This window comes from Garra rufa, chromosome 8, assembly GCF_049309525.1.
Source record: "Garra rufa chromosome 8, GarRuf1.0, whole genome shotgun sequence".
NCBI classification, from domain to species: domain Eukaryota; kingdom Metazoa; phylum Chordata; class Actinopteri; order Cypriniformes; family Cyprinidae; genus Garra; species Garra rufa.
The window spans coordinates 14,474,163-14,501,238 of NC_133368.1; the positions used below are offsets into that span (position 1 = coordinate 14,474,163).

A 27,076-nucleotide genomic window follows, 5' to 3' on the forward strand; every position below is an offset into this window, starting at 1 on the left:
ATATGACGCATTGTAGCTATGTTCAGTTTTTAATTATATTGCATGCTCTCGTCTTAAGTAAATTATTTAGAATAATATTTTCCATTCAATTCAAATAAATATTTAATAAAAAAACGAATACTTAAAAAAAAAAAAAAAAAAAAAAAAAAAAAAGTGGAGACGGTGTCACGGTGGAAAAGTGATGTCACCGGTGTTGCGTCTTAAAACCGGTAACACCGTCAACACCGTCTATCGTGGCAAGCCTAGTCGTAAGATGGTCCTAAGCAACCAGCTCCTGCTCCTGCTCAGGACCAGCTTAGGACCAGCTTAAACCAGCTCAGACCAGCAGCCATGCTTCAAACATACATAACCGGCATATGCTGTTTTTTCTTCAACAGGGTAGATACTCTCTTTTTCAGCTGTAGAAAAACTTTTGAGGCTAAAGTTTCCAAAGTATACAAAAATGCCCTTGAGAAGCACTCTTGGGATGAGGCCGCAAAATGTTCCGGAGGGTTTCTGACAGCATGATGGTTAATTTACTGGGCTGCAAAAGTGCACAAACTCATTTCCTAGTTAAGATAACCCAGGATCTGAGATCACAGTACTGCTTTATCACCAAAGCACTTCAACTGCTCCAGACTGCTTACATCCGTTCGCAGTTTAAAGCTCCTTAAGATGAAAAGCGCTTGACAAATGTAAGAATACATGTCATTCTCACACTAGAGTTTACATTTTATCATTGTCACTAACAGGTTAACACATGCCACCATGCTAATACTGGATGAATCTACTGAAAAGACCAGCTAGACAAGCACTAACCAGTATAAACTAGTCTTGCAGATTCAGATCGTTCATCAGTATAAAGTCTAATCCACTTTGCAGCTTATTCCTGCCAATAAATGCCCATTAAAGGGGGGTCACACTCGATTTTTTGTTTAATTGATTTCCATTCAAACACATGAAAATGCAGTAGACATTAAATGCAAACTTCAACGCATTCAAATTCAGAAGTCTGACCTGCAAATTCATAATTTGTGAAGATGTGACCTCTTAGTTGAATTAAAAAAATGCTAACTTTAAAGGGATAGTTTACCCAAAAATGAAAATTCTGTTATTAATTACTCACTCTCATGTCGTCCCAAACCTGTAAGACCTTCAGAACAACTTCAGTTCATCTTCAACACAAATTAAGATATTTTTGATGAAATCCATACCATGTTAAAGTTCCTGGCGTGCTGCTACCCTGTTGAAAAAAAACAGCATATGCTGGTTAGGTATGTTTTGAAGCATGGCTGTTGGTTTGAGCTGGTTTAAGATGGTCCTTAACAGGTCTTGAGCTGGTTTAAGCTGGTGCTTAGCTGGTCATGAGCTGGTTTAAAGGGATAGTTCACCCAAAAATGACAATTTGATGTTTATCTGCTTACCCCCAAAGCATACAAGATGTAGATGACTTTGTTTCTTCAGTAAAACACAAACAAAGGTTTTTAACTCAAACTGTTGCAGTCTGTCAGTCATATAATGGCAGTCAATAGGACCCACGGCTTTGAGTGTCAAAAAAACATACACAGACCAAACTAAATTAAACCCTGCGGCTTGTGATGATACATTGAGGTCTTAAGACACAAAACGATCAGTCTGTGTAGAAAACTGAACAGTATTTATATCATGTTTGATCCATCGCAATGTCCAACTGTCCTGAGCGCGTTCACATCAGCCGGTGCGTGCGGCTACTCAAAATGATAATTACTTGTGCTTATCCTGATTGTTGCAACCGATTAATAACTAAAAGATTACGTTTGCTTGCACAAACTCATCCTGGAGTGTTGACTTTTTAACAACTCCCAACTTTTGAGTCTGATCAACTGAAGTTATGGTTGCTTGCTCTCTGTCATGCTCTGGCTGTTGTGAACACGCTCAGGACAGTTGGACATTGCGGTGGATCTGAGGTAAAAATTATATAAATACTGTTCAGTTTCTTGCACAGACCGATTGTTTTGTGTCTTAACACCTCAATGTATTGTCACAAGCTGCTGGGTTTAATTTGGTTTTGTCTGTGTATGTTTTTTTGACTCTCAAAGCCTTGGGTCCCGTTGACTGTTATTATATGACTGACAGACAGTTAAAAATCTTTGTTTGTGTTCTACTGAAGAAACAAAGTCACCAACATCTTGGATGCCCTGGAGGTAAGCAGATAAACATCAAATGGTAATTTTTCGGTAAATTATTCCTTAAAGCTGGTCCTTAGCTGGTCATGTGCTGGTCCTAAGCAACCAGCTCCTGATCAGGACCAGCACATGATCATCTTAAACCAGCTCAAACCAGCAGCCATGCTTCAAACCATACCTAACCAGCATATCAACACTATAATCTGCTAATCTCGTGACATCAGACATGTCTTTTCCCATGTGTCCCTTTGTGAGCTTGCCTTGAACCTGTGACCTCTTAGGATACCAACCCAGGTCCTCAACCACTGCTTGAATCTTCATTAGCTCTCAAAGTTTCACTCACACACTGCTGTTCTGTTGTTGTGTGCATATGGTATTTGGGAGTGTGTGCATGGCTCCTTGATGACTACGGCAGTGTTCCTCCTCTTCTCACCCCCTGCGATTAGCATCTCTCCAGGAGGAAGTGAGGGCTTCAGGAAAGGAAGTTTGGGAACAGGAGGGCTCTATTGTGTGTTTTTTCTTTGGAATGCTATTAACACTATTTTCCGCTGGTACTGAGACCCACTGACCCTGGTGACATGGAGAAACACGTTTCTTCTAAATATAAACATCAAGAGCATTTGTGGTAAACAGACAGTTATTTATACATTTCATCTCAGATCCCAGTGGACGTTTAGGGTACATGACATATTTCATTTTGCATGAACGGGAAAAAAAGGATAATGAAAAACATTGTGAATTTGTCTTAACCCACCAATAATCCATTACACTCTTAAAAACAAAGGTGCTTCACGATGCCATAGAAATAGTTCTATAAAGAACCTTTCTGTTTCACAAAAGGTTCTTTGTGGCAGAAGAAGGTTCTTCACATTATAAAAATCTAAGAAAGAGATGGTTCTTTAAAGAACCTTCAACTGAACGGTTCATTGTGAAAGCAAAAATAGTTTTTCTATGGCATCACTTGAAGAACCTTTTAAAGCACCTTTATTTTTAAGAGTGTAGGTTAGATTAATATCACTGATATAGAATTATAGTTCGATATTTTATTTATTTCGTTTTCATTTTAATTTTAAGATTTTTTGGTGTGTGTGTTTTGACATTTTCATACATTATATCTAGTAGATTTTTAATAATAATATTTATCATTAGCTGGATAATTGTCTTGAAATGTTACTGTTTTCATTATTTGCAGTATTGTGTATTTTTGAGAGTGTCAGAATGAGTTCTGATTGGTTAAACAGAATATCATGCAGCGCTCTGATTCGCTGTATGCTGGATCTTCAGGTAACAGTTCGGCTATGTATGTACCTGAAGAAACTTTCTGTTCGCATTTTCATTAATTTCAGTTACATTTGCTTGAATCATTTTGTCATAGTCACAACATCTACAAGCAGGCACTAATGGAGTCATGCTAATCATCCAAACCTTGACATCTTTCATGCTCTTATTGGCTGAACGAATGGAGATAATAGAGATGTCTGTCCATAAGAGCTCAACCTGGCCGATTGAGTCTCAATGTCTGTTCTGGCGGATATGAGTCAGGTTGGGGAGTTTTGCTATGAATCTGTGGCAGAGCTCATCCTGCTGCTTTGTTTGTCCAGTTGTATTGTTTCTCTCACGAGAAAACTCTCATCAGAGGGAGTTTTTACGGAACAAAAGTCATTATTTTCCAAGTCATTCTAAAACTGTTTGTGTATTTGCACAAGCAATGAAAGTGGAAAAAAAAGTTTCAGTGTCCTTCATGACAGATGTGTGATCATTGTTGATGTGTTTGATATGTCTAGGTTGAGTAATTAGTTAAGATTAATTAAATTAATTAAAATGATTTACATCTAAATATCTAAAAGGAATATGATTGCTTCACATAATCCAGCCCATTTTCGCCACTGAATTAAAAAAAAAATGTTATAGCGACTTTTTAATCTAACAATTCAGCCTTTTTTTCTCAGAATTGCATGATACAAACTCGGAATTGAGACTTTTTTTACTCAGAATTCTGAGAAATAAACTTACAACTGTGAGTTATGTAGTCAGAATTGCAAAATGTAAAGTTACAATTCAGATTTTTTCTCAGAATTGCATGATATAAACTTACAATTGTGATAAATCAAGTCAGAATTGTGAGCTAACCTTTTTCTCACAAAGGCTAGTTTGTATCTCGGAATTTCTTGCACTTCTGACTCAGAATTGTGAAATATAAACATGCAATTTCTAGTTATAAAGTCAGAATTGCGAGATGTAACGTCACAATTCAGATTGTTTTTCTCAGAATTGCATGATATAAACTCAGAAAAAGGTTATCTCACAATGTATTTCGTAATTTCTTGCACTTTTTTTCTTCTCAGAATTGTGAAATAGAAACTTGCAATTGCTAGTAAGAAAGCCAGAATTGCGAGATGTAAAGTTACAATTCAGATTTTTTCTCAGAATTGCATGATATAAACTTACAATTGTGATAAATCAAGTCAGAATTGTGAGCTAACCCTTTTCTCACAAAGGCTAGTTTGTATCTCGGAGTTTCTTGCACTTCTGACTCAGAATTGTGAAATATAAACATGCAATTTCTAGTTATAAAGTCAGAATTGCGAGATATAACGTCACAATTCACATTTTTGTCTCAGAATTGCATGATATAAGCTCAAAATTGTGATAACTTTTTCTCACATATGCGAGTTTGTACCGCACAATTTCTTACACTTCTGACTTTTTTCTCAAAATTGTGAAATATAAACTCACAGTTGTAAGCTATAAAGTCCTATTTTGAGAAGAAAAAGACTGATGTGTTCTTAATTCACTTAACTCACAATTGCATGTTATTAATTTTTATATAGTTTATATTTTTATGTCTCACAATTCTGAGAAAATCTGAATTGAATTTACATCTCGCAATTCTGACTTTATTTATCAGAATTGCAAGTTTATGGCTCACAATTCTTTATAACACGCAATTCTGAGAAAAAAGTCAGAATTTCAAGATAAAAAGTCGCAATTACTTTTCTTTTAATTTTAATTATTTTTTTATTAGTAAACCTGTAGTAAACTGAAGCCCTTTCCTAGCAAGTTAAATGACTAAACATATTATACTGTATATAAGATACACAAATTAAATGTAATATTACAACTTTGTACAAATCTGCATGAAAAGGATGGAAATGCACAAGTGAACTAGTCTTCGGTATTCAGAATGTGTAACACTTGTGGATGTTCTTTTCAAATAACTATATGCTGTCCCAACACTAACCAATCAGACCTCAAGGCACCCCCAGGATGCTGCCATTACCAATCAGAGGAATCAGTAGTGATTATAGATTGTATAGATTTGATTATAATCCATCTTTCTTCTGCAGGTGTGTACACTGCCACGCCAGATCCGGACGTTTTACCCCTCCATACCTCAACACGCGCTGAGAGAGGCACAGAGTCTGTTTGTGCAAGAGGTAAAACACATACTCAATCCATAACTTTACTGTCTCTCTTATTGAGTTACTTTTTATTTTCTTAGTCATAGTCATACCATGTGTGCGTGTAAGACAGAAAAGCACATCACCTATTGTTCTTTAACAGTATTTGAGCATTTGACATCCTCGCACATACTTACTGCACTCTGAGGATTTCCTCTGTTGTTTATAGAGAGGACTTTTTCCGAGATTGACCTTCATTTCACGTAACACACTCACTCCTAGCTGAGAGGAGAATAGTGCTCCATTGTTCTACAGATATTCCCACTTCTTTATTAGACTTACTGCCAGATAGGTATAAACTCATGGGATACTCCCAAACTATTTCAGCACAAGCACTCACACTGATGTTACTGGCAGACACATGGCTGGTCTCCAGTTGAATATATTGAACAGATGGTTTAACATTAGATTTCTAAACCTAGTGAGGTTCATCTGCTGTCAGCTGTCTACATCTATTTTTTAAATTATACAGTCATTATATTTGATACATATTGCTCAGATTTGAAGAATATGGAGCTTATACTCAAAAAGGAAAACACCTCAGTTTTCAGGCCCAAACAGAAGCAAAAATGTTCAATTTTGTGCAAAAGCTGATTTTCTATGGCTATTCATGTGACATTCTGACACATTAGGTAGATGGAAAGCAGAATAATTCTTCTGTAACAGCTTTTATGTCTAGTGTGCCTGTGATGCCTAAAATGCTGCATCTTGCTAGGGATTGTTGAGTATATGTGAGTGCAGTTTTTAACATGCATCAGGTTTATGCAAATATTGTGCTGATGTCGTGTTTAAATATTGAGCTGTTTTTCTAAGTTTACCTTTGAGAAGTGGGTTTTCCTGCTTCTGCCTTTCATCTCCCTTCCGCTCTTCCTAAAAAATCTGATTGGACAGAGAGCAAAGGACTGAAGGAATAAATGAGGTCTTTTTGAGCACAGGGTGACTTTACATTCATTCAGCTGCTGTTGCATTTCCTTTCCTGTCAGAAAGGAGAGAAGCAGTCAATGTAAAGACAGTACAGAGAAGGGACAGGAGATCATAACATGTTGCAAGTCAGAATTGAACCCATGTCTCCCGCTTGAGCACCACAGCTTAGTTTGCCAGGAGTGCTACTGCTAGGTCTCAGACCCACACTCTTAAAAATAAAGGTGCTTTAAAAGGTCATAGAAGAACCATTTTTGGTTCCACAAAGAACCATTCAGTCAAAGGTTCTTTAAAGAACCATCTCTTTCTTACCTTTTTATAATCTGAAGAACCTTCTTTCCCCACAAAGGACCTTTTGTGAAACAGAAAGGTTCTTCAGATGTTAAAGGTTCTTTATGGAAACAATTTAAACAAAAAAGGTTCTTCTATGGCTTCGTGAAGCACCTTTATTTTTAAGAGCGCAATACACTTTAGATTTCAAATTCATACCTAAGACCTTTTAAATTAAATGAGTTTGTGTGAACAATTGTAATTGGAGTTGTATATGCCAAAGGTAATGCTAATGATGTTAATACAGTTGTGTTTGTTCTTACAGTGCATCAAGTCTTACATCTCTGAATGGCATGTTGTCAACTACAAATATGAGGATTATTCCGGTGACTTCCGTCAGCTTCCCAAGTAAGAGCCTCAAATAGACCAAAACATGTTACAGCTTGTGTGACTGATTATAGCTGTAGGGACAGAGGACTGCAGGGTATCATTGTTACAATGTCCTCCTAGGCTGCTCTGGGTATGTGTGTGTGTGTGTGTGTGTGTGTGTGTGTGTGTGTGTGTGTGTGTGTGTGTGTGTGTACTGGTATTCACTGCATCCAAAGGTCCCCACAAGTATAGTAATACCAGTCAATACCAGGGGACATTTTTTGCACACTATGAGGCAGAGTTGTGGACTCGAGTCAATGACTCGAGACTCGACTCGGACTCGAGTCACAAATTTGATGACTTGTGACTTGACTTGACATAATTAAAGATGACTTGCGACTCGACTTAGTCTTTGACAGCAATGACTCAAGACTTGACTTGGACTTGAACCCTGTGACTCGGCAAGTCTTCTAAAGAAAAACTTAGGAGAGTTCTGATCAATATAGGCTGAAGCGTATCACACTGGTATGATTAGCTCAGCGTTTGGCACTGAACCAGAGAGGGACTCGCTAAGTGAGCTCTTGTAATGTTTTTATCCACATAATGTTAAGGATATTTAATGTTTTAGGGGCCTTTCACATGTCGAGCCAAAAACGCGTGGAAAACGCTAGGCGCGCCGCTTTCTCTTTCTTTCCAAACCGCTCTTGCAGCTTGCGCTCCTGTGGCGTGACTGGCGTCTGCCATTGCTAAAGCCCGGCTCACACTACAGGATTTTTAAAATCCTAACCGATTATGAAATCTGGTTGCAGCGCACACATACAGAGAATCTTTGCAGATTATCTTACCTGAAATCTGAAACATGCATACACTACAAGATTTGAAATTCGTGGCGCATCACACACTACAAGATATTATTAGGATTATCATGCCGGAGGGAGCACCTCTCGTGATCTCTCTCCGCCGATCGTCATTTCTGCCAAGGCGGTGTTTAGTGTCCTGCCATCAGCAGCGACCAGCTGGAAGAGTTCCGCGTTCAAATGCACCTGGCCGCAAAGCCATGAATGTGTCGGACAAAATTTTATATTGATATTTATTATTATATTTATTGCTAATGGAAGAGTTTTGTTTTCGATTTTAATTATTTCGTTTTACAGTAGTGAAGTAATAATTTAAAGCTTTCTATAGATAATTGTGTCTGTGACGCAATTACCTGGGTTTCGGTTAATTATTGTGAAGCCCTCCTGTTTAACACCAAGACATCAGAAAGCGTATCCTGTTTGTTTTCTTTAAAAGCACGTTTTGTTAATACTGTTTGTTACACAAACTAAGGTAGACCCTTTACAATTTCGGATGATATATTACTTATAACATGCACTGACGCCTCCATGTCCGGCAAAGCCAGCTCCAGCTTTCACTCTCCGCACAAACGATTGGATGCGCCTAATAGCACACATTTATTTAGGTTGAACGATTAAACTAATATTGTGATATGCTTTTGATACGTTTTTTTTTTTAAATCTATGGATTTTAATTTAATCATGATGATTTGAGAAGGCTTAATTGATCTGTCTGCCGCTGGTCGCAATTGGTCGTTACTTAAAAAAAACAAAAACTTGAATTTAACAAACAAAAAGTGTTCCAAAATAATCTCTAAATTAACTTCATAAACGAAAGAATCGAAAATAAATGTAATCACTTTGCCATTAAAAACAGCAGTAATGGGGAAGAGAAAGAGAAAAAAGACCAGTAGATGAGACTTCGGACATTTTTGCAACGAATGTTTGTTTAATAGCCTATTTAACATTGTTATTTAGGCTACTTTTTTATTTGAATATATTATTTCTTTGATTTATTTTTGCATTTTTGGCTGCCTGTTCACTGACTGAAGTGCTAAAATAAACACGCACGTTTGTTAATAATGTTTGAGCCTCATTTATTTTGTGTTTCAAAATTATATACATATGTATTTTATTTATATATATGCCTATATACACACACGTTATAATTTATCTTTATAAAACACCGCGTTTGGGAGGGGAAAATCGGGGCAAAATCGGGCTAAAACTCCTGTTAAATTTATTTAAAAATGGTTATTCCTGTACAGCTATGATAAGCTGTTTCTCCAACTTGGCAGTGCTTTCAATGTTATTTAGGAAAAGGATAGTTCTTGTCACAAGACCTGTGGTGAGATGTTTTTATCGAAAAACGAGCGTGTCGCGTACAGTATATCTATGGTTGCGACCGCGTCACTTCCATTATGAGCGCGCATACCGTGCGTCTACATTTGAAATAACGAACTTGAGCGCACAAAAGACACGATATATGAACGGCCCCTTTCACATTTAAACTACACATAATCACTATAAACCACTTATAATAATAATAAGAAACAGCAGTAGCCTAATAATTGGCTAAACCTTTCAAATATTTATATATATTTATATTATATTTATATTTTTTATTTGACTCAGCTGATTCATTAAAATCACTGAATCTTTAACAAATGAAACAGTGGACTTAAAATAAATTATTAATTCAATTAGGCCTATATTTGATCACAAACAATAATTAATTCCTCAATGAAACATCACTAATTATTATAGCCTATCTTTTATAATTATACATCTATATAGACTATTATTGACTTTAAATTTACTGTAGTAATTAATACAGAGACACTAATTTGGGCAAACAGCACTAGTGACTTGTTTAGGACTTGAAGCTTAAAGTTGAGGACTTGCAACTCGACTTGGGGGGTGTTCCATAAACCAAGTTTACCAAATAAGTCAGGCTTATTTCAGTTAGTCTGACTTATTTTGAGCCAAATCAAGTGACAATAAGTCAGACTGACTGAAATAAGCCTGACTTATTTGGTAAACTTGGTTTATGGAATACCCCCTTGGACTTGCCCGTCTTGACTTGGGACTTGACTTGGGACTTGTCTGGCTTGACTCGGTACTTGACTTGAGACTTGAATGCAAAGACTCGAGTCTTACTTGTGACTTGCAAAACAATGACTTGGTCCCACCTCTTCTATGAGGAAACAAGCTTATATAAGTCATACAGAATAAAGTGTTTTGAAAATCTAAAAATGCAAAAGCTCTTTTGTGAGAGGTAGGTTTACCTCTCTGCCTATGAAATGTCCCCATAATGATAGGAATACCGTAGTGTTTGTGTGATTGTCAGCTCTTGGAAAGATGTTTGTGTTGGCGAGAGCAGGAAATGTGTTTTGCTGGGTAACAATAGAGCAGAGGAACAGTGAGTGAGGTCATCATCTCCACATCGCCACATACACACATACAGAGCCTTTAACTCTTTAAATGGCCATCTGTTTTTTCATCTTTTAATGAGACAAAGTGGAGCCGGATGAGACCTCGGCCAAGATCTGATTATCTGGAAAAAGAAACATAAAAACTTTCATTAAAAGGTCATTACCAATCATTATGTAAAGCTGGGCAGATAGTTCACGTAGACATGAATATAAATAGAATATTTTCCAAACAAATTAAGTTTTTAATTTTGTCTGTAATTTTTCTATAGATGCTACTGTTCAAAACACTGGTCTGTAAGATTTTTGATGTTTTTGAAAGAAGTTTCTTATGCTTACCCAGGCTTACTGCGGTTATTTGATTTAAAATACAGTAAAAACAATAATATTGTGAAACATCTAAAAGACCTCTAGACGTTTATTTGACATCTAAAAGGAAAAGTCCTATAGATGTACTTGTACGTCTTGCAGATGTAAGTGCAGACTTCAAATAGACGTCTCCAAGGTGTATGTGTGCTATCAGGGATGTTAGCAACATCTTAGCGATGAACTAAAGCTTTAATACATTCAGAAAATGCGCTAACATGCTAGTGACATGTTAAAATTAACTATAAACATGCTATGAACATGTTAAAACATGCTAGTAACATGTTAGCGATGTACTAAAGCTAAAACATTCAGAAAAATGTGTTAACATGCTGGTGACATGTTAAAATGAACTATAAACATGCTATGAACTTGTTAGCAATGTACTAAAGCTAAAACATTCAGAAAATGTGTTAACATGCTAGTGACTTGTTAAAATGTGCTAGAAACATGTTAAAACATGCTAGCAACATGTTAGCGATTTACTAAAGCTAAAATATAAAAAAATGTGCTAACTTGAAATGGGACATTTTTGAAATGTGCTAACATGTTAAAACATAGTGACAAAAACGTTCAGAAAAAATGTTAACATGCTAGTGACATGTTAAAATAAACTATAAACATGCTATGAACAGGTTGCAACATGTTAGCAGCATGTTAGAAATGTACTAAAGCTAAAACATTCAGAAAAATGTGCTAACATGCTAATGACATGTTAAAATGTGCTAGAAACATGTTAAAACATGCTAGCAACATGTTAGCAATTTACTAAAGCTAAAACGTTCAGAAAAATGTGCTAACGTGCTAGTGACATTTTTAAATGTGCTAGAAACATGCTAGCAACATGTTAGCCGCATTTTAAATAAACTATAAAATAAACTATAAAAATGTTATGAACTTGTTACAACATGCTAGCAGCATGTTAGCAATGTACTAAAGATAAAACATTTAGAAAAATGTGCTAACGTGCTAGTGACATGTTAAAATGTGCTATAAACATGCTACAAACATGTTAAAACATGCTAGCAACATGTTAGCGATTTACTGAAGCTAAAACAGTTTGAAAAATGTGGTAAAATGCAATCTGACATGTTTAAAATGTGCTAGCACATTAAAACATGCTAGCAACATGTTAGCGAAATGATTTACTAAAGATAAAACATTCAGAAAAATGTGTTAACATGCTAGTGACATGTTAAAATGTGTTAGAAACGTGTTAGATGCTAGCAACATGTTATCGATTTACTGAAGCTAAAACATTTAGAAAAATGTGGTAAAATGCAATCTGACCCTGGTGAAAAAACCAGCTAAAACCAGCCTAGGCTGGTTGGCTGGTTTTAGCTGGTCAACCAGCCTGGTTTTAGCTGGTCATAGCTGGAAGGCAGGCTGGTTTTAGAGGGGTTTTGGCCACTTTTCCAGCCTGGCCAGGCTGGTCAGGCTGGTCTTAGCTGGTCAGGCTGGGAAACCACCAGCTAAAACCAGCCTGACCAGCCTGGCCAGGCTGGGAGACCAGCTTAAACCAGCTACTTCCAGCTTAAACCAGCTAAGACCAGCCAACCAGCCTAGGCTGGTATTAGCTGGTTTTTTCAGCAGGGGACATGTTTAAAATGTGCTAGCACATTAAAACATGCTAGCAACATGTTAGCGAAATGATTTACTAAAGATAAAACATTCAGAAAAATGTGTTAACATGCTAGTGACATGTTAAAATGTGTTAGAAACGTGCTAGATGCTAGCAACATGTTAGCGATGTACTAAAGCTAAAACATTCAAAAAATGTGCTAACTTGAAATGGGACATTTTTTAAATGTGCTAACATGCTACAAACATGTTAAAACATGCTAGCAACATGTTAGTGACAAAAACGTTCAGAAAAATGTGTTAACCTGCTAGTGAGGTTAAAATAAACTATAAACATGCTATGAACATACTGCAACAAGTTCATGGCATGTTAGAAATGTACTAAAGCTAAAACATTCAGAAAAATGTGCTACCGTGCTAGTGTTAAAATGTGTAGAAACATATAAACATGATATAAACATGTTAAAACATGCTAGCAACACATTAGCAACATGTTACGATGGACTAAAGCTAAAACATTCAGAAAAATGTATTAACCTGCAATGTAACATTTTAAAATGTGCTATAAACATGCTATAAACATGTTAAAACATGCTAGCAACACATTAGCAACATGTTACGATGGACTAAAGCTAAAACATTCAGAAAAATGTATTAGCATGCAATGTAACATTTTAAAATGTGCTATAAACATAATATAAACATGTTAAAACATGCTAGCAATGCGTTAGCGACGGACTAAAGCTAAAACATTTCGGAAAATGTGCTAACATAATTGCAATTAATTAATTATTGTAAATTTATTGCTGTGATGAATTTTCAGAATCATTACTCCAGCCTTCTGTGTCACATGATCTTTTAGACATCATTTTAAAATGATGATTGCTGCTTAAGAAACATTTATTATTGTTATCAATGTTAAAAACAGTTGTGCTGCTTAATATTTTTGTGGATTCTTTGATAAATAAAAAATTCAAAAGCACATTTATTTTAAATAAAAAAAAATCTTTTGTAACATGTTAAATGTCCTTATTGTTGGCTTTGATCAACGTAATGAATGTGTCCTGAATTAAAGTATTCATTTCGTCAAAAACTACTTCACCAACCCTGCTGAAAAAACCAGCATATGCTGGTTTTTTCAGCAGGGAAACTTTTGGGCGATAATGTAAGTGACGTTTTCTTTTTGAATCTGAGTGTTCATTTGTGTTTGTTTTGTTCACAGCAAAGTGTCCAGACCTGATAATTTAGCCCAGCATGTTTTTGAGGTGGATGAAGACGTGGATAAAGATGAGGTAAATTAAAATGCGCGCACAAACACACCTTCCTTCTCTGTGACCTTGTTGAACTCTGAAACTGCAGTCAGTCTTATATGATCTCTTCCCAACACAAATCCCACCCTGCAGCCAATTTCATTGGTTAAGGCTAGGATTAGGGGTTAGGATTGGTTGGAGCATTAGATAATCAGCACTGTGATCAACACGACTAAAGAAATCTTTAGATTTGGCTAAGAAGTGGAGTTGACACTGGACTGATTTCGGGAAAAAAACACAAAAGCGTGTACTTTAATCATAGGTTCATAGTTTAGAGTATGAGGTAAGTCAGTACACCAGTACTAGGACATACTGTACTAACACTTAAAATGTAAAACGTAAAACTCTATCTTGATTACATAGACCCCTTCGTCTTGTGATGAAATACTTGCCATTAACTCTAAACTCCTCTTTTGTTGCGCAAGGAATAGTAGGCATCACTTAAAAACGCATCCACAGATGCACGCAGTAAGTAATAATGTGTCATCTGGGCCTTTTCTTTTTATATTGTCAACACGCTATGATATGAGATTCACTAAAGCTAATATCACATAATAATTAGGATAATATGTAAACTGGACTGCAGCCCCCAGAATGGACATAGTCAAATCCAATGACCTGACAATAGCCTCACTTTTCCCAGAATTCTTCTTTCCATGAGTGCAGCCCACGTATTTAATTCTACTAATCTGCTTCCCACTCAAGATTGAGTCACATTTCTAATTTTAGCCCGAACGTGTGCATTACGACAGACTCAAATGTAACTCAGGTCGTAGGTTTGAGGAATGCAGTATAATTGTTATTGTGCAGTGTTTTGGCCCGTACTGTGGACCATAAATAACTCTGAGTTTGACTAATTTGGTTGCTGATTGTGTTTTGGCATTGCGGTAAATACACAGCCAATCGCTGATGGCCGTCCATGGGCACAGCCAATAATAACGGCTTGCCTCTTTGAGATTTCACATCACAGCCCATTAGAATCATTCAAGCTGTTTTCATGAATGATGCTATGCATCACTTTTACTAGTGCTCATATTAAAACTAATGTAAACAAATATTTTAACGTTTGCAGTTGAGGTCAAAAGTTTACATACACCTTGCAGGATCATACAAAATGCTTGTTATTTTTCATTTAGTGCTGACCTGAATAAGATATTTCACATAAAAGATGTTTACATATAGTCCACAAGAGAAAATAATAGTTGAATTTATAAAAATGACCCCGTTCAAAAGTTTACATACACTTGATTCTTAATACTGTGTTGCTATCTGAATGATCCACAGCTGTTTTTTTTTTTTTTTTCTTTTTTTTTTTGTTTAGTGATAGTTCACGAGTCCCTTGTTTATCCTGAACAGTTAAAGCATTTGTGGGACCTGAAGGTCTTTTCTGAAGAACAGCAAGCAGTGTTCTTCAGAAAAGACCTTCAGGTCCCACAAATGGTTTGGTTTTCAGCATTTTCGTGTATTAGAACCCTTTCCAACAATGACTGTATGATTTTGAGATCCATCTTTTCACACTGAGGACAACTGAGAGACTCATATGCAACTATTACAGAAGTTTCAAATGCTCACTGATGCTTCAGAAGAAACAAACGATGCATTAAGAGCCAGGGGTGAAAACTTTTGAACAGAATGAAGAGGTGTAAATTTTTCTCATTTTACCTAAATTTATATATTTTTCATTTAGTACTGTCCTTCAGAAGCTACAGAAGATACTAACATGTTTCTAAGAAGACAAAATAAGCTCAATTTACCATGATCTTCAAATTCAAAAGTTTTCACCCCCTGTCTGGAAAGGGTTCAAATACACAAAAATGCTGAAAAATCAAAAAAATTGCGGGACCTGAAGGATTTTTCTGAAGAACAGCGAGCAGTTTAACTGTTCAGGACAAACAAGGGACTCATAAACAACTATCACTAAACAAAAACACAGCTGTGGATCATTCAGGTAACAACACAATATTAACAATCAAGTGAACGTAAACTCTTGAACGGGGTCATTTAAAAAAAAAAAAAACTGTTATTTTCTTTTGTGAACTGCATGTCTTTTCTGTGAAATATCTTATTCAGGTCAGTACTAAATAAAAAACAACATGCATTTTGTATAATCCCTCTTACTTTGGTAAAATAATTAACATTTTGCAGAATCTGCAAGGTGTATGTAAACTTTTGACCTCAACTGTTAGTATTAAATGAATTACAAGTTTGCTTGAACGATAAATCATGATAAATAAAATATCCCACAGACTTATATTAAAGGAAAGACCTGACCAATATATAGAGACAGGGTAGAGTTGCACCACTTCTTACTTGTAAGTTATTAGATCACTAAAGGTAAGGTCTTGCACAGGCAAACACCACTCACATTTTCTTCAGAAGATATAAAACTGTAGGCTTCTTGACTGAAGTCTCTTTGTTAAAACAGACTTTTGAGAATTCACAGGAGTCCAAGACTGTACAGTCACTCTGACTGGGTTTTGATATCTACTGACTGGAAAGCTCAGATAGAGTGTTTTTGTTGAGAGAACGCAGCTCTGTGAGGTCTATGAAGCATCTAGACTCCCTCTGCCCACCCACACAATCACAGCGCAACCATTTCATCTGTTAAACGCTGTTGTGTGTGTGGTTTGTTTATGTCTGCAGAGTGTGAAGAGTAAAGTGATAAAGAGTGTTTAACTGGTAATTCAGAGACAAACCAACCTAATGTACTAAAGTTTAACCTTCTATTGTTCTTGAAGGGTCTTGCAGGAACCTGTTCTCCTCATCTACACCATCTACAACAGTGTGAGGTCTATCACCTCTCAAAAAAAGAGTTTACACCAGCATGCTTGTCTAGCTGGTGGACCAGTATAGTAATACTGACACCAGCAAAGCTGTTTGGTTTGATGAAGTTGCCTTAGTTCATTTTTGTGATTACAAAATCCTAGAGGGACTTAGTTAAAAGGTGTCATGAAGACCTTGACTACATGTTTCTTCTGTTACACACTTCAGGGAAGAGCTGATGCAGAATGATCTACATTGTGTCCTTCACAGGTTCTCAGATACTATATTGATGTTCTTGTGAGTGTCCAGAGAAATAAATGGTGTTATCAGAGGTTCTGTAGCACTCTTTGAATCTGAGGTTCAGTTGTGGGTCTGGATTCTGTTCTTTTTCTCTTATTTGACTCCCACTTTGATCTAGCTACAGGATCAAACAGACTAACCTTGGACTGTCATCACAAAACTATTTCTTATTTTTTGTGTGTGTATTAAGGACACGGCCTCTCTGGGATCTCAGAAGGGTGGTCTCATTAAACAGGGCTGGCTACATAAGGGCAACATGAACAGTGCCATCAGCGTCACCATGAGGGTGAGAGTCTTCATTCCTGAGGAGATTTGTTATGTCTATGCAAGTTTGTTTTTCATGTCTCATTTACACTCTTCGTGTTTCCACACAGTCTTTCAAAAGAAGGTATTTCCACCTGACACAGCTGAGCGATGGGTCGTATAATCTCAACTTTTACAAGGATGAGAAGATCAACAAAGAGCCCAAAGGAACCATCTTCCTGGACTCATGTATGGGAGTGGTGCAGGTGTGTAGACATGCTCTAATGTTCACATCACAACCTACTTCTATCTTGTTTCAATAGAAATGATATTTAAGTATTTTTTAATTTACTACAAGTTCTTTTTAGTAAATTCACTTTAACTATATTTCAAAGACAGTAGAAGAATTATGAAATTGCATATAAAGATCCCACTTAGGTGGGTCAAAAAACACATTTAAACTAAAATACATGTTCATTTAATTGCAATTAACATGCAGTTAAGCATTACATTAAGTGCACACTTAAAGGATAACTGTTGCCAAAATGCAACCTGGGCTGTTTTTTTTTTACTGTAAACAAGACAAACTTATATCTAAAAGCATAATTACGTCAAACGAGCCGTTTTTGAGATTGACCGTGATTTAGTTTTGTGGTCAGTGGCCGGTGAATGGGAGTACTAGGGGCATACATTTGAGGGCATCAAAATCGATATTTTTACAACACTAAGAAGGCTCGACACACCATGAAACTTTGCTCGAAGTATCGCCTGGGTCTCTACACATGAACTCGAGCATTTAAGTATAAGTATTATGTACTGAGCCATGATGGGAAGGCAAAGAAAGGAGAGTGTGAGGGATGAAATGACTCTACTCCCTGTGTTTTGATAATTGATAAGCATTTTTTTCCACATACACTCCCAAAATAAAACACTACACCCACGCCGGCCCCCCAAGCTATTTTTGTGTGGAATTTTCTGGAACCTGTGGCCGTAATCACTCATAGGTATGGTCAGCAAACCAGCGTCACACCCTACATGCGTTGCTTTGTCATTATCTGTAATGAGTTGTGTCCGTTTAATTAGCCCTCTTCCTCTGACCTCTGACACACCCCTCACCTCCTCACCCCTCCTTCTGCCTCAGCAAAGCACTAGCTTTTACTACAGACTGGGGTTATTAGAGTAAACTCAAACTAAAACCATAGAAAACATCATTACTGGAAATGAAATAGATGTTAGCTTTTCAAACTAAAATACAAGTGAAAACAGAAAATACAAAAATAAAAATCCATTCTAAATATTTATACTAAAATAAAACTGCTACAGATGGACTGAAACAGAGAGAGAATGATGAAAAGATAGGCCACTTACTGAAATACAAATGGGATAACATACCGATTTAACATTGATTGTTGAAACATAAGTTTGGCCGAAGCGTCTAGAGATTTCATTTTTTGCAGTCATGATGGAACCTGATGAACTGATTTAAATGGACTTTGACTGACAGCATTTCTGCTCATCTCATTAAATCTCATTAAACCTGTCCAGGGCTGCATTTCCCAAAAGCATCGTAAGTAAGATGTAAAAACCAACAATCTAGTTTTTGTAGCTTTGCTTTTGGGAAATGCAGTACAATATTTTTATTTTTTTTTCCCCCAAGTATGCAAATACCATGTGTTGTCCTGATTTTAAGTTCATTTTAATTTAAAAACGAATAAAAAAAAAGTTTTACAGTAGGTGCTGTATTTTTACTTTACTGTTTTACTCATTACAGTGCAACATATTCATGCCCCTCTAATTTCTTTTTTACTTTTTTTATGTTGCAAAGTAAAAAACAGGTTTTTAACATCTTTGCAAATTTATTACAAATAACAACCTTAAATGATTCCATTGCATAAGTATCCAAACCCTTATCTGGGACGGTTGAAATTTAGCTTTCGAAGATAATCTGTGGCAAATTCAAAAAACCCAATGGCCACTTTAGTTGAGGTCCATGATCACATATGCAGATAAGAGAAACTTACAGAAGGTCAAACATCACTGCAACACTCCAACGATCTGGGCTTTATGGTGGTGTGGCGAGAGCCAATCCTCTCCTCAGTGAAGACACATGAAAAAACACTTGGAATTTGCCAAAAAAGCAGCTAAAGGATCCTCAGACTGTGTGATTCTGTTGTCTGATGAACCTCAATTCCAGGCATCATGTTTGAAGGAAATCAGGCACTGCTCATCATCTGCAGAGTCTGCCAAAAATGTCTGCCAGACCCCATCCAAGCTGACAGAGCTTGAGAGGTGAAGAGGTGAGGAGAAGAATGGCAGATAATTGCCAAATGTTGATGTGCAAATCTTGTTGCATCATACCCAAAAAAGACTGAGGCTGTAAAGGTGCTTCAGCTAAGCACTGAGTTAAGGGTATGAATAATTATGAAATTGTGATAATTCTGTTTTTGTGTTTGACATTATGATGTATGGAGTGTAGATTGATGTGGGAAAAAAAGTAATTTAAAACAGTTTAACATAAGGCGGTGAAAAAAATGAAGGGGTATAAATACTTTCGCAAGACACTGTAGAACCATTTATGAGAATAGGAATTAGACAATTTACAAAAGAGACTTTAGAAATATGCTGAATTTGTAATGGTTCTAAAAATAGGCTTCACTTTCTTCATTTTCAAATACTTCCATTTCTTTTGGTTTTGTAGGAAAATATAACCCAAATATAATTTCGTACAATTCATCCAGATGTCCCACTTATAAGCATGTGAGATTATAAACATCTGTCAAAGTAGCAGTAAAGGAGTGACTGGTTTTGATCTGATCTCAGCGCATTCTGTGTGGCTAAAATACACAGTTCTGTCAGCTGAGCAAGCAGCCGTGAGGAGCTTCACAGCCTCCGATGGAGGAGAAATTCCCGACTGCTAAGGGGTCAAAAGTTGGATTCCTGCATTTCTCTCTGGTTGTCTTTGCCTAACCAAATGCCCCCACTATTATGTTTTTAAACCCATCCCTTAAAAGACACTTAACCTCTCTGAAAGGACTGCCCTGGGCTGGGTTGGGAATCTGTCGTCCTCCGTATGGAAATCCTCTCACTTTTTTCCCAGGCTTCTGGGGAAGTTCTACAAGATTACATGATTTAAATTGTACAAATGATAATCTCAGTCTTCCTGATGTAATGATATAAAGTTGAGGTCAAAAGTTTATATACACTTTACAGATTCTTCAAAATGTTTATTATTTTGCCAAAATAAGCGGGATCATATGAAATGCATGTTATTTTTTTTATTTAGTACTGACCTGAATAAGGTATTTCAAATAAAAGATGTTTACATATAGTCCACAGGAGAAAATAATAGTTGAATTTATAAAAATGACCTCGTTCAAAAGTTTACATACACTTGATTTATAATAATGATCCACAGCTGTTTTTTTTTTAGTGATAGTTGTTTATGAGTCCCTTGTTTGTCCTGAACAGTTTGTCCTGCTGTTCTTCAGAAAAATCCTTCAGGTCCCACAAATAATTTTTCAGGATTTTTGTGTATTTGAACCCTTTCCAACAATGACTGTATGGTTTTGAGATCCATCTTTTCACACTGAGGACAACTGAGGGACTCATAAGCAAATATTACAGAAGGATCAAACACTCAATGATGCTCCAGAAGGAAAAACTATGCATTAATTTGAAGATCAAGGTAAATTTAACTTAGTTTTTCTTCTGAAAAACATGTAAGTATCTTCTGTAGTTTCTGGAGGGCAGTACTAAATTAAAAAAAGATATGATCCCTGGTGAAAAAAACAGCTAAAACCAGCCTAGGCTGGTTGGCTGGTTTTAGCTTGTCAACCAGCCTGGTTTTAGTTAGTCAGCAGGCTGGTTTTAGATGGGTTTTGGCCACTTTTCCAGCCTGGCCAGGCTGGTCTTAGCTGGTCAGACTGGGAAACCACCAGCTAAAACCAGCCTGGCCAGGCTGGGAGATCAGCCAAAACCATCTACTTCCAGCTTAAACCAGCTAAAACCAGCCAACCAGCCTAGACTGGTTTTAGCTGTTTCTTTTTTTCAGCAGGGATATTTAGGCAAAATAAGAAAAATGTACTCCATTCTCTTCATAGGTTTTCACCTCCTAGCTTTTAATGCATTGTTTTTAGTGAGCGTTTTAACCTTCTGTAATAGTTGCATATGAGTTCTCAGTGTGAAAAGATGGATCTCAAAATCATACAGTCATTGTTGAAAGGGTTCAATACACAAAAATGCTGAAAAACCAAAGAATTTGTGGGACCTGAAGGATTTTTCTGAAGAACAGTGGACAGTTTAACCGTTTAGGACAAACAAGGGACTCATGAACAACTATCACTAAACAACAAAACACAGCTGTGGTTCATTCAGGTAACAACACAGTAATAAAAATCAAGTGTTTGTAAACTTTTGAACAGGATTATTTTTATTCAACTATTATTTTCTCTTGTGGACTATGTCTTTTATGTGAAATATCTTATTCAGGTCAGTACTAAATAAAAACACCATGCATTTTATGTAACCCCTCTTATTTTGCTCAAATAATTAATATTTTGCAGATTCTGCAAGGTGTATGTAAACTTTTGACCTCAACTGTACATTATGCAATTCCAAAGTCATCTACTAGAGAAAACGCTTGCGGTGAAATAACTTTTTATTGTGGTACATGCATCATTATGTGAGTTCATTTGAAACTTTTTAATATGTAATGAATTTAATTCTTTGTTTATTTTTCTTTGCGTGCAGAACAATCGTGTGCGGAGGTTTGCGTTCGAGCTGAAGATGCAGGATAAGAGTGCCTATGTTCTGGCTGCAGACTCTGAGAGCGAGATGGACGACTGGATCAGCACCCTTAACAAAATCCTCAACAGCAGTTTTGAGCTTGCCATGCAGGACAAGAGGAACGGAGACTTACACGATGGTGTGTGTTTGTGTTAACTCGCTGATGATCAAGAACCCTTAGTCATCTGTTCGTTTTAGACACATTTAGATGCACATTCCTGAAGGAAACACACACACTAACCACACTGACCTCCACACATGGGAGTGACTGTATACACAATGACAAAGACACATGACTATGTCTCTGAGAGAGTTACTGTGGTTAATGTGTGGTGTAATGACTTTCTTCTGCCTGTCTTTGTTGTAGATGATGAACAGGCAAAAAGCGATCACTCCTCTAGCAGTATGGACAGTTTTCAGGTAAGTTTCCCTTTTTCTAGAAACAGCACTGATCCTTGATTGTGATCATCTTTTTATCTTGACATCTGCAGTGGCTAAACACAGAAATCATCACACTACTGCTGAGTTTGAAGGATTTTTTGTGTACAGTTGGTCTGTGGCTAGACTTTTGACTGCCATTTTAAAGTCTTGTCACTTGGCACTGACACTGAAAGGGCTGTTTGATGGTGACCATTTAAAGTGACCAATTACAGGTTTTTTTTTGTTTTTACTTATTAAGGGGTGGAAAACTAAAAATCTTGAGGTAAAGCAGAAACCAAGCTCAGTTGGACTTTACTCTGAAACAATCATTTGCTATCATAATGATGCTTTATTGTATGATATCCAAGAAAGTTGTTTTACTTCAGACTGTATAAAGTAATCAAGGACAACCAAGAGATATGACAATACAGAACATACCGGACTTCATTTTTGTTTCTTTAGCACTAGGATGTGCTATGCTACCTACATTTGGTTCTGTTCATTTTGAACTGGAAGTGAATGACACTGAATCAAAAAACTTTGAAGGTTTTGACTGATATCTCTTCTGTTCTGCTTTCTAGAGTGCCAGAGACATCGAGAGCAAGATGAGAAATGAGACACGGCTAAAACTCTTTACACTGGACCCAGATTTACAGGTACAATGTTTGACAGTAATATTTTTAAAGCAGTATATCGACATATTAAAATGGTTTTTGATCATGTGACACTAAATACTGGAGAAATGATGCAAAAAATTTAGCTTTGCCATCAGAGGAATAGAGACTTTTTTTTTTTAAAAAACATCTCATTTTGAATGGTAGTGTATAAAAATATGTCTATAGTTGAATCTCATGAATTTCATCTAATCCTCCACAGAAACTGGATTTCTCTGGGATCGAGCCAGATGTGAAGCCCTTTGAGGAAAAGTTTGGAAAGCGAATCTTGGTGAACTGTAATGACCTATCCTTCAACCTGCAGAGTTGTGTAGCGGAAAATGAAGAGGGTCCAACCACTAACGTACTTTACCTTACTAACTATAGTTTCCAGCTATTTCCAACTTACTTCATCTTGTTTCATCTAAGAGTTTCTGCACTGGTTTGCATTGCAGGTCGAGCCCTTCTTCGTCTCTCTGTCGTTGTTTGATATTCAAAGTGGTCGTAAGATCTCCTCAGACTTTCATGTGGATATGAACCATCCATCTGTGAAAGCTCTGCTGCCCCCGTTAGGAGTTCAGAACAGCACTGCATTGCCAGACAGTCCGCAAGGAGCACAACCGACAGCCAACAGCCTGACAGAGAGCGCCATTCAGTTTCCACGACAGGTGAGGAAACATACAGAACAAGAGATCCGAGATTCTCTGTCAGCAGCAACTGTGACCTGCTGTTGATAAACACAGAAAATCATTTAGGTTCATCGCTCAAACAAAATCTATTGACAGTATTACAGTTTAAAATATGCATTAACAAGAGTATAACCTTAACGCTTGCATATACACTACTGATTAAAATTTAGATTTTAAAGTTTAGATTTTAAAGTTGTTGATTTTTTACCATTGTGTCAATTTAAAAAAGTTGCACAGAGGTCCTTAGAGAACAAAAATGTCTAGATAAAAAAAACAGTCAAACCAAAAAATTTTCAGACACCTTCAACATTTCTCACATTCTCATAGTTTATTTGCTATAGTTTAGAAAATGCTAATAAAATATGACAAGAACTTAGAGTTCTAACAAGAGTTAAATTGTGTCAGAACAAATTAATTTTGATACTTACAAATGAATTACAATCAAATCAAAATTTATTCAGACAGCTTCAACATTTTTCACATTATCACAGTTTATTCGCTATAGTTTAGAAAATGGAACTCAAAAACTCAAGAGTTAAACTGTATCGGAATAAATTCATCTTGATAATGTCAGACACTTTGATAGAAAAGTATGTAACAAAACATGGTCAGGTCAAAGTGTTAAAAAAAATCTTTTTAAATAAATTGTACTGGTAGTCCACTGTATGAAGAAGTTTGGGTATAATATGCCACAGTTTACTTTATTTTGCTATCCTCACTTACATAAATGAACTGTAGTGTCCTGTACCCACTAGTAAAAAAATATATATATCTGGTGTCTGAATAATTTTTGGTTTGACTGTACGTATATTTTTTTATGCTGCACTGAAACATTTTTACCAGCATCAGTCCTGATCATAACTATGATTTATATTATCTCCTATAATAGACTATTCTGTTATCTCCCAAATGCTAAATGTTTAGCAGATTTTTGTATTTTATTTTATATAATGTATTAATATTACAGTTTTGGATAAGGCAATGATTGCAAACCATATTCATTTTAATGCATTATTATTTTTTTATTAAATATCAGATTTTTTTCCAAAATGATGCCATCAGGTGGAATGAATAAATTAATTGATATTAAAACCTTGCCACCAAAATTAAAGCATATTAATAAAGAATGCATAATTTTATGCTTAAATAGCACTATACTTAAATATTGCCATTTCAGAGGGTTTCAGTAGAGACCTTTTTTGTCCGTAAGGTCCTAAGTATAACTATTTCTTGTACTTAGTGTAAAATAGATTTATATTTCAACACCGATATTTGGTAGATTTTATTCTGTTTGCGTCAGTACAGCCAAAGTGATCAAAAAGCAAAAATTAAAAAGACAAACAAGTCTCTAAGGACGCATAAGGGTTAATGCTTTTGACAGAAGTCTCTTATGATCACCAGGGCTGCATTTATTTGATCAAAAATACAGTAAAAGCAGTAATATTGTGAAATATTATTACAATTTAATGTAACTGGTTTCTATTTGAATATATTTTAAAATGTAATTTATTCCTCTGATGAAAAAGCAGAATTTTCAGCATCATTACTCCAGTCTTTGGTGTCACATGATCCTTCAGAAATCATTATAATATGTTGATTTGCTGCTCAAGAAACAATTATTATCATCTTTTAATATTTCTGTGGAAACCATGCTACTTTCAGTCAGTCACTTGACTGTCACAGACCAATTTAATGCATCATTTCTAAATAAAACTAGAAATTTCATTTTAAAAAAAGTGACCCACACTAATGTCCTTGTTTGTGAAATTCCTATTCATTTCTAATCATGTTTGTTTATAGGGAGTGTTTTCGGTGACCTGTCCGCACCCTGACATCTTCTTGGTCGCACGGATAGAGAAGGTCTTACAAGGTGGAATAGCACACTGTGCTGAGCCTTATATGAAGAACTCAGACTCTGCTAAGGTACCGCTGCTGTATGTGTGTGATATCACTTTTAGACTTCTGGAAAATGTCAAAAAATATGGATAAAACCAGATGTTGGCGAGTGTTTTTAAAGCTCTCGGGTTTCTGGATCAGATGCTCAGATATACTAGCCCCTCTCTGCCTAGAGACCTGTCATGCTCTTTCCATTCTGAGTGTGTTATAGTAATATAATTCAAATAAAAAAGAATGTGAAAGGCTTTTGACAGTGGCATTTAAAATGGCATGCTTTGCAAACCTAATTAGAGAGATGCATTTCTTTAACAGTACAATTCTTTTCTTTTCTCTCTCATCAGGCTGCTCAGAAGGTTTTAAAGAACGCTAAGATGGCCTGCAGCCGGCTGGGTCAGTACCGAATGCCATTTGCATGGGCCGCTAGGTGAGACACACTGACTTTTCATGGGAAAAAGCTCTTGAAAGTCACACACTGAGTGCGGAAGATTATGGTGCAGACATTTACAGTTGAGGTCAAAAGTTTACATACACCTTGCAGAATCTGCAAAATAAGAGGGATCATGCCAAATTAATACTATTTTTTTATTTAGTACTGACCTGAAAAAGATATTTCACATAAAAGATGTTATAGTCCACAAGAGAAATTAATAGTTGGATTTGTAAAAATGACCCTGTTCAAAAGTTTACAAACACTTGATTCTTAATACTGTTTTGTTACCTGAATGATCCACAGCTGTTTTTTTTTTGTTTATTGATAGTTGTTCATGAGTCCCTTGTTTATCCTGAACAGTTAAACTGCTCGCTGTTCTTCAGAAAAAATCCTTCAGGTCCCACAAATTCTTTGGTTTTCAGCATTTTTGTGTATTTGAACACTTTCCAACAATGATGTATGATTTTGAGATCCATCTTTTCACACCGAGGACAACTGAGGGACTCATATGCAACTATTAGAGTAGGTTTAAACACTCATTGATGCTTCAGAAGGGAAAAAATGCATTAAGAGCCAGGGGTGAAAACTTTTGAACAGAATGAAGAGGTGTACATTTTTCTTATTTTGCCTAAATATTATATTTTTCCATTTAGTCCTGCCCTTCAGAAGCTACAGAAGATACTTACATGTTTCCCAGAAGACAAAATAAATAAAATTTACCCTAATCTTTTATGATCCCTCTTATTTTGTTAAAATAATTAACATTTTGCAGATTCTGTATATGTAAACTTAGGTGTATGTAAACTTTTGACCTCAACTGTACATCCTGTAAGCTGGACAATTCTGAACATGCATACAAAATGTGCATAAACATTTTTTTACATTTGCCACCTGCTTTTAATATATATATATATATATATATATATATATATATATATATATATATATATATATATATATATATATATATATATAATATATATATATATATATATATATATATATATATATATATATATATATATATATATATATATATATATATATATATATATATATATATATATATATATATATATTATATATATATATATATATATATATATATATATATATATATATATATATATATATATATATATATATATATATATATATATATATATATATATATTATATATATATATATATATATATATATATATAT

The 27,076-nt window shown here is 35.7% G+C and overlaps 1 protein-coding gene across 2 annotated transcripts in view; it reads left to right on the forward strand.

The window, feature by feature from the left end:
- Nucleotides 1-27,076, forward strand: part of LOC141340434 (dedicator of cytokinesis protein 9) — a 143,725-nt gene that overhangs the window by 63,478 nt on the left and 53,171 nt on the right. For both annotated transcript variants that reach the window (XM_073845393.1, XM_073845394.1), the window contains exons 3-14: nucleotides 5,492-5,581; nucleotides 7,122-7,204; nucleotides 13,603-13,672; nucleotides 16,944-17,039; nucleotides 17,128-17,262; nucleotides 21,746-21,920; nucleotides 22,149-22,201; nucleotides 22,783-22,857; nucleotides 23,078-23,218; nucleotides 23,310-23,522; nucleotides 25,344-25,466; nucleotides 25,781-25,863. In XM_073845393.1, coding sequence (XP_073701494.1) covers nucleotides 5,492-5,581; nucleotides 7,122-7,204; nucleotides 13,603-13,672; nucleotides 16,944-17,039; nucleotides 17,128-17,262; nucleotides 21,746-21,920; nucleotides 22,149-22,201; nucleotides 22,783-22,857; nucleotides 23,078-23,218; nucleotides 23,310-23,522; nucleotides 25,344-25,466; nucleotides 25,781-25,863 — 1,337 coding nt within the window. The remainder of the gene's footprint in view (nucleotides 1-5,491; nucleotides 5,582-7,121; nucleotides 7,205-13,602; nucleotides 13,673-16,943; nucleotides 17,040-17,127; nucleotides 17,263-21,745; nucleotides 21,921-22,148; nucleotides 22,202-22,782; nucleotides 22,858-23,077; nucleotides 23,219-23,309; nucleotides 23,523-25,343; nucleotides 25,467-25,780; nucleotides 25,864-27,076) is intronic.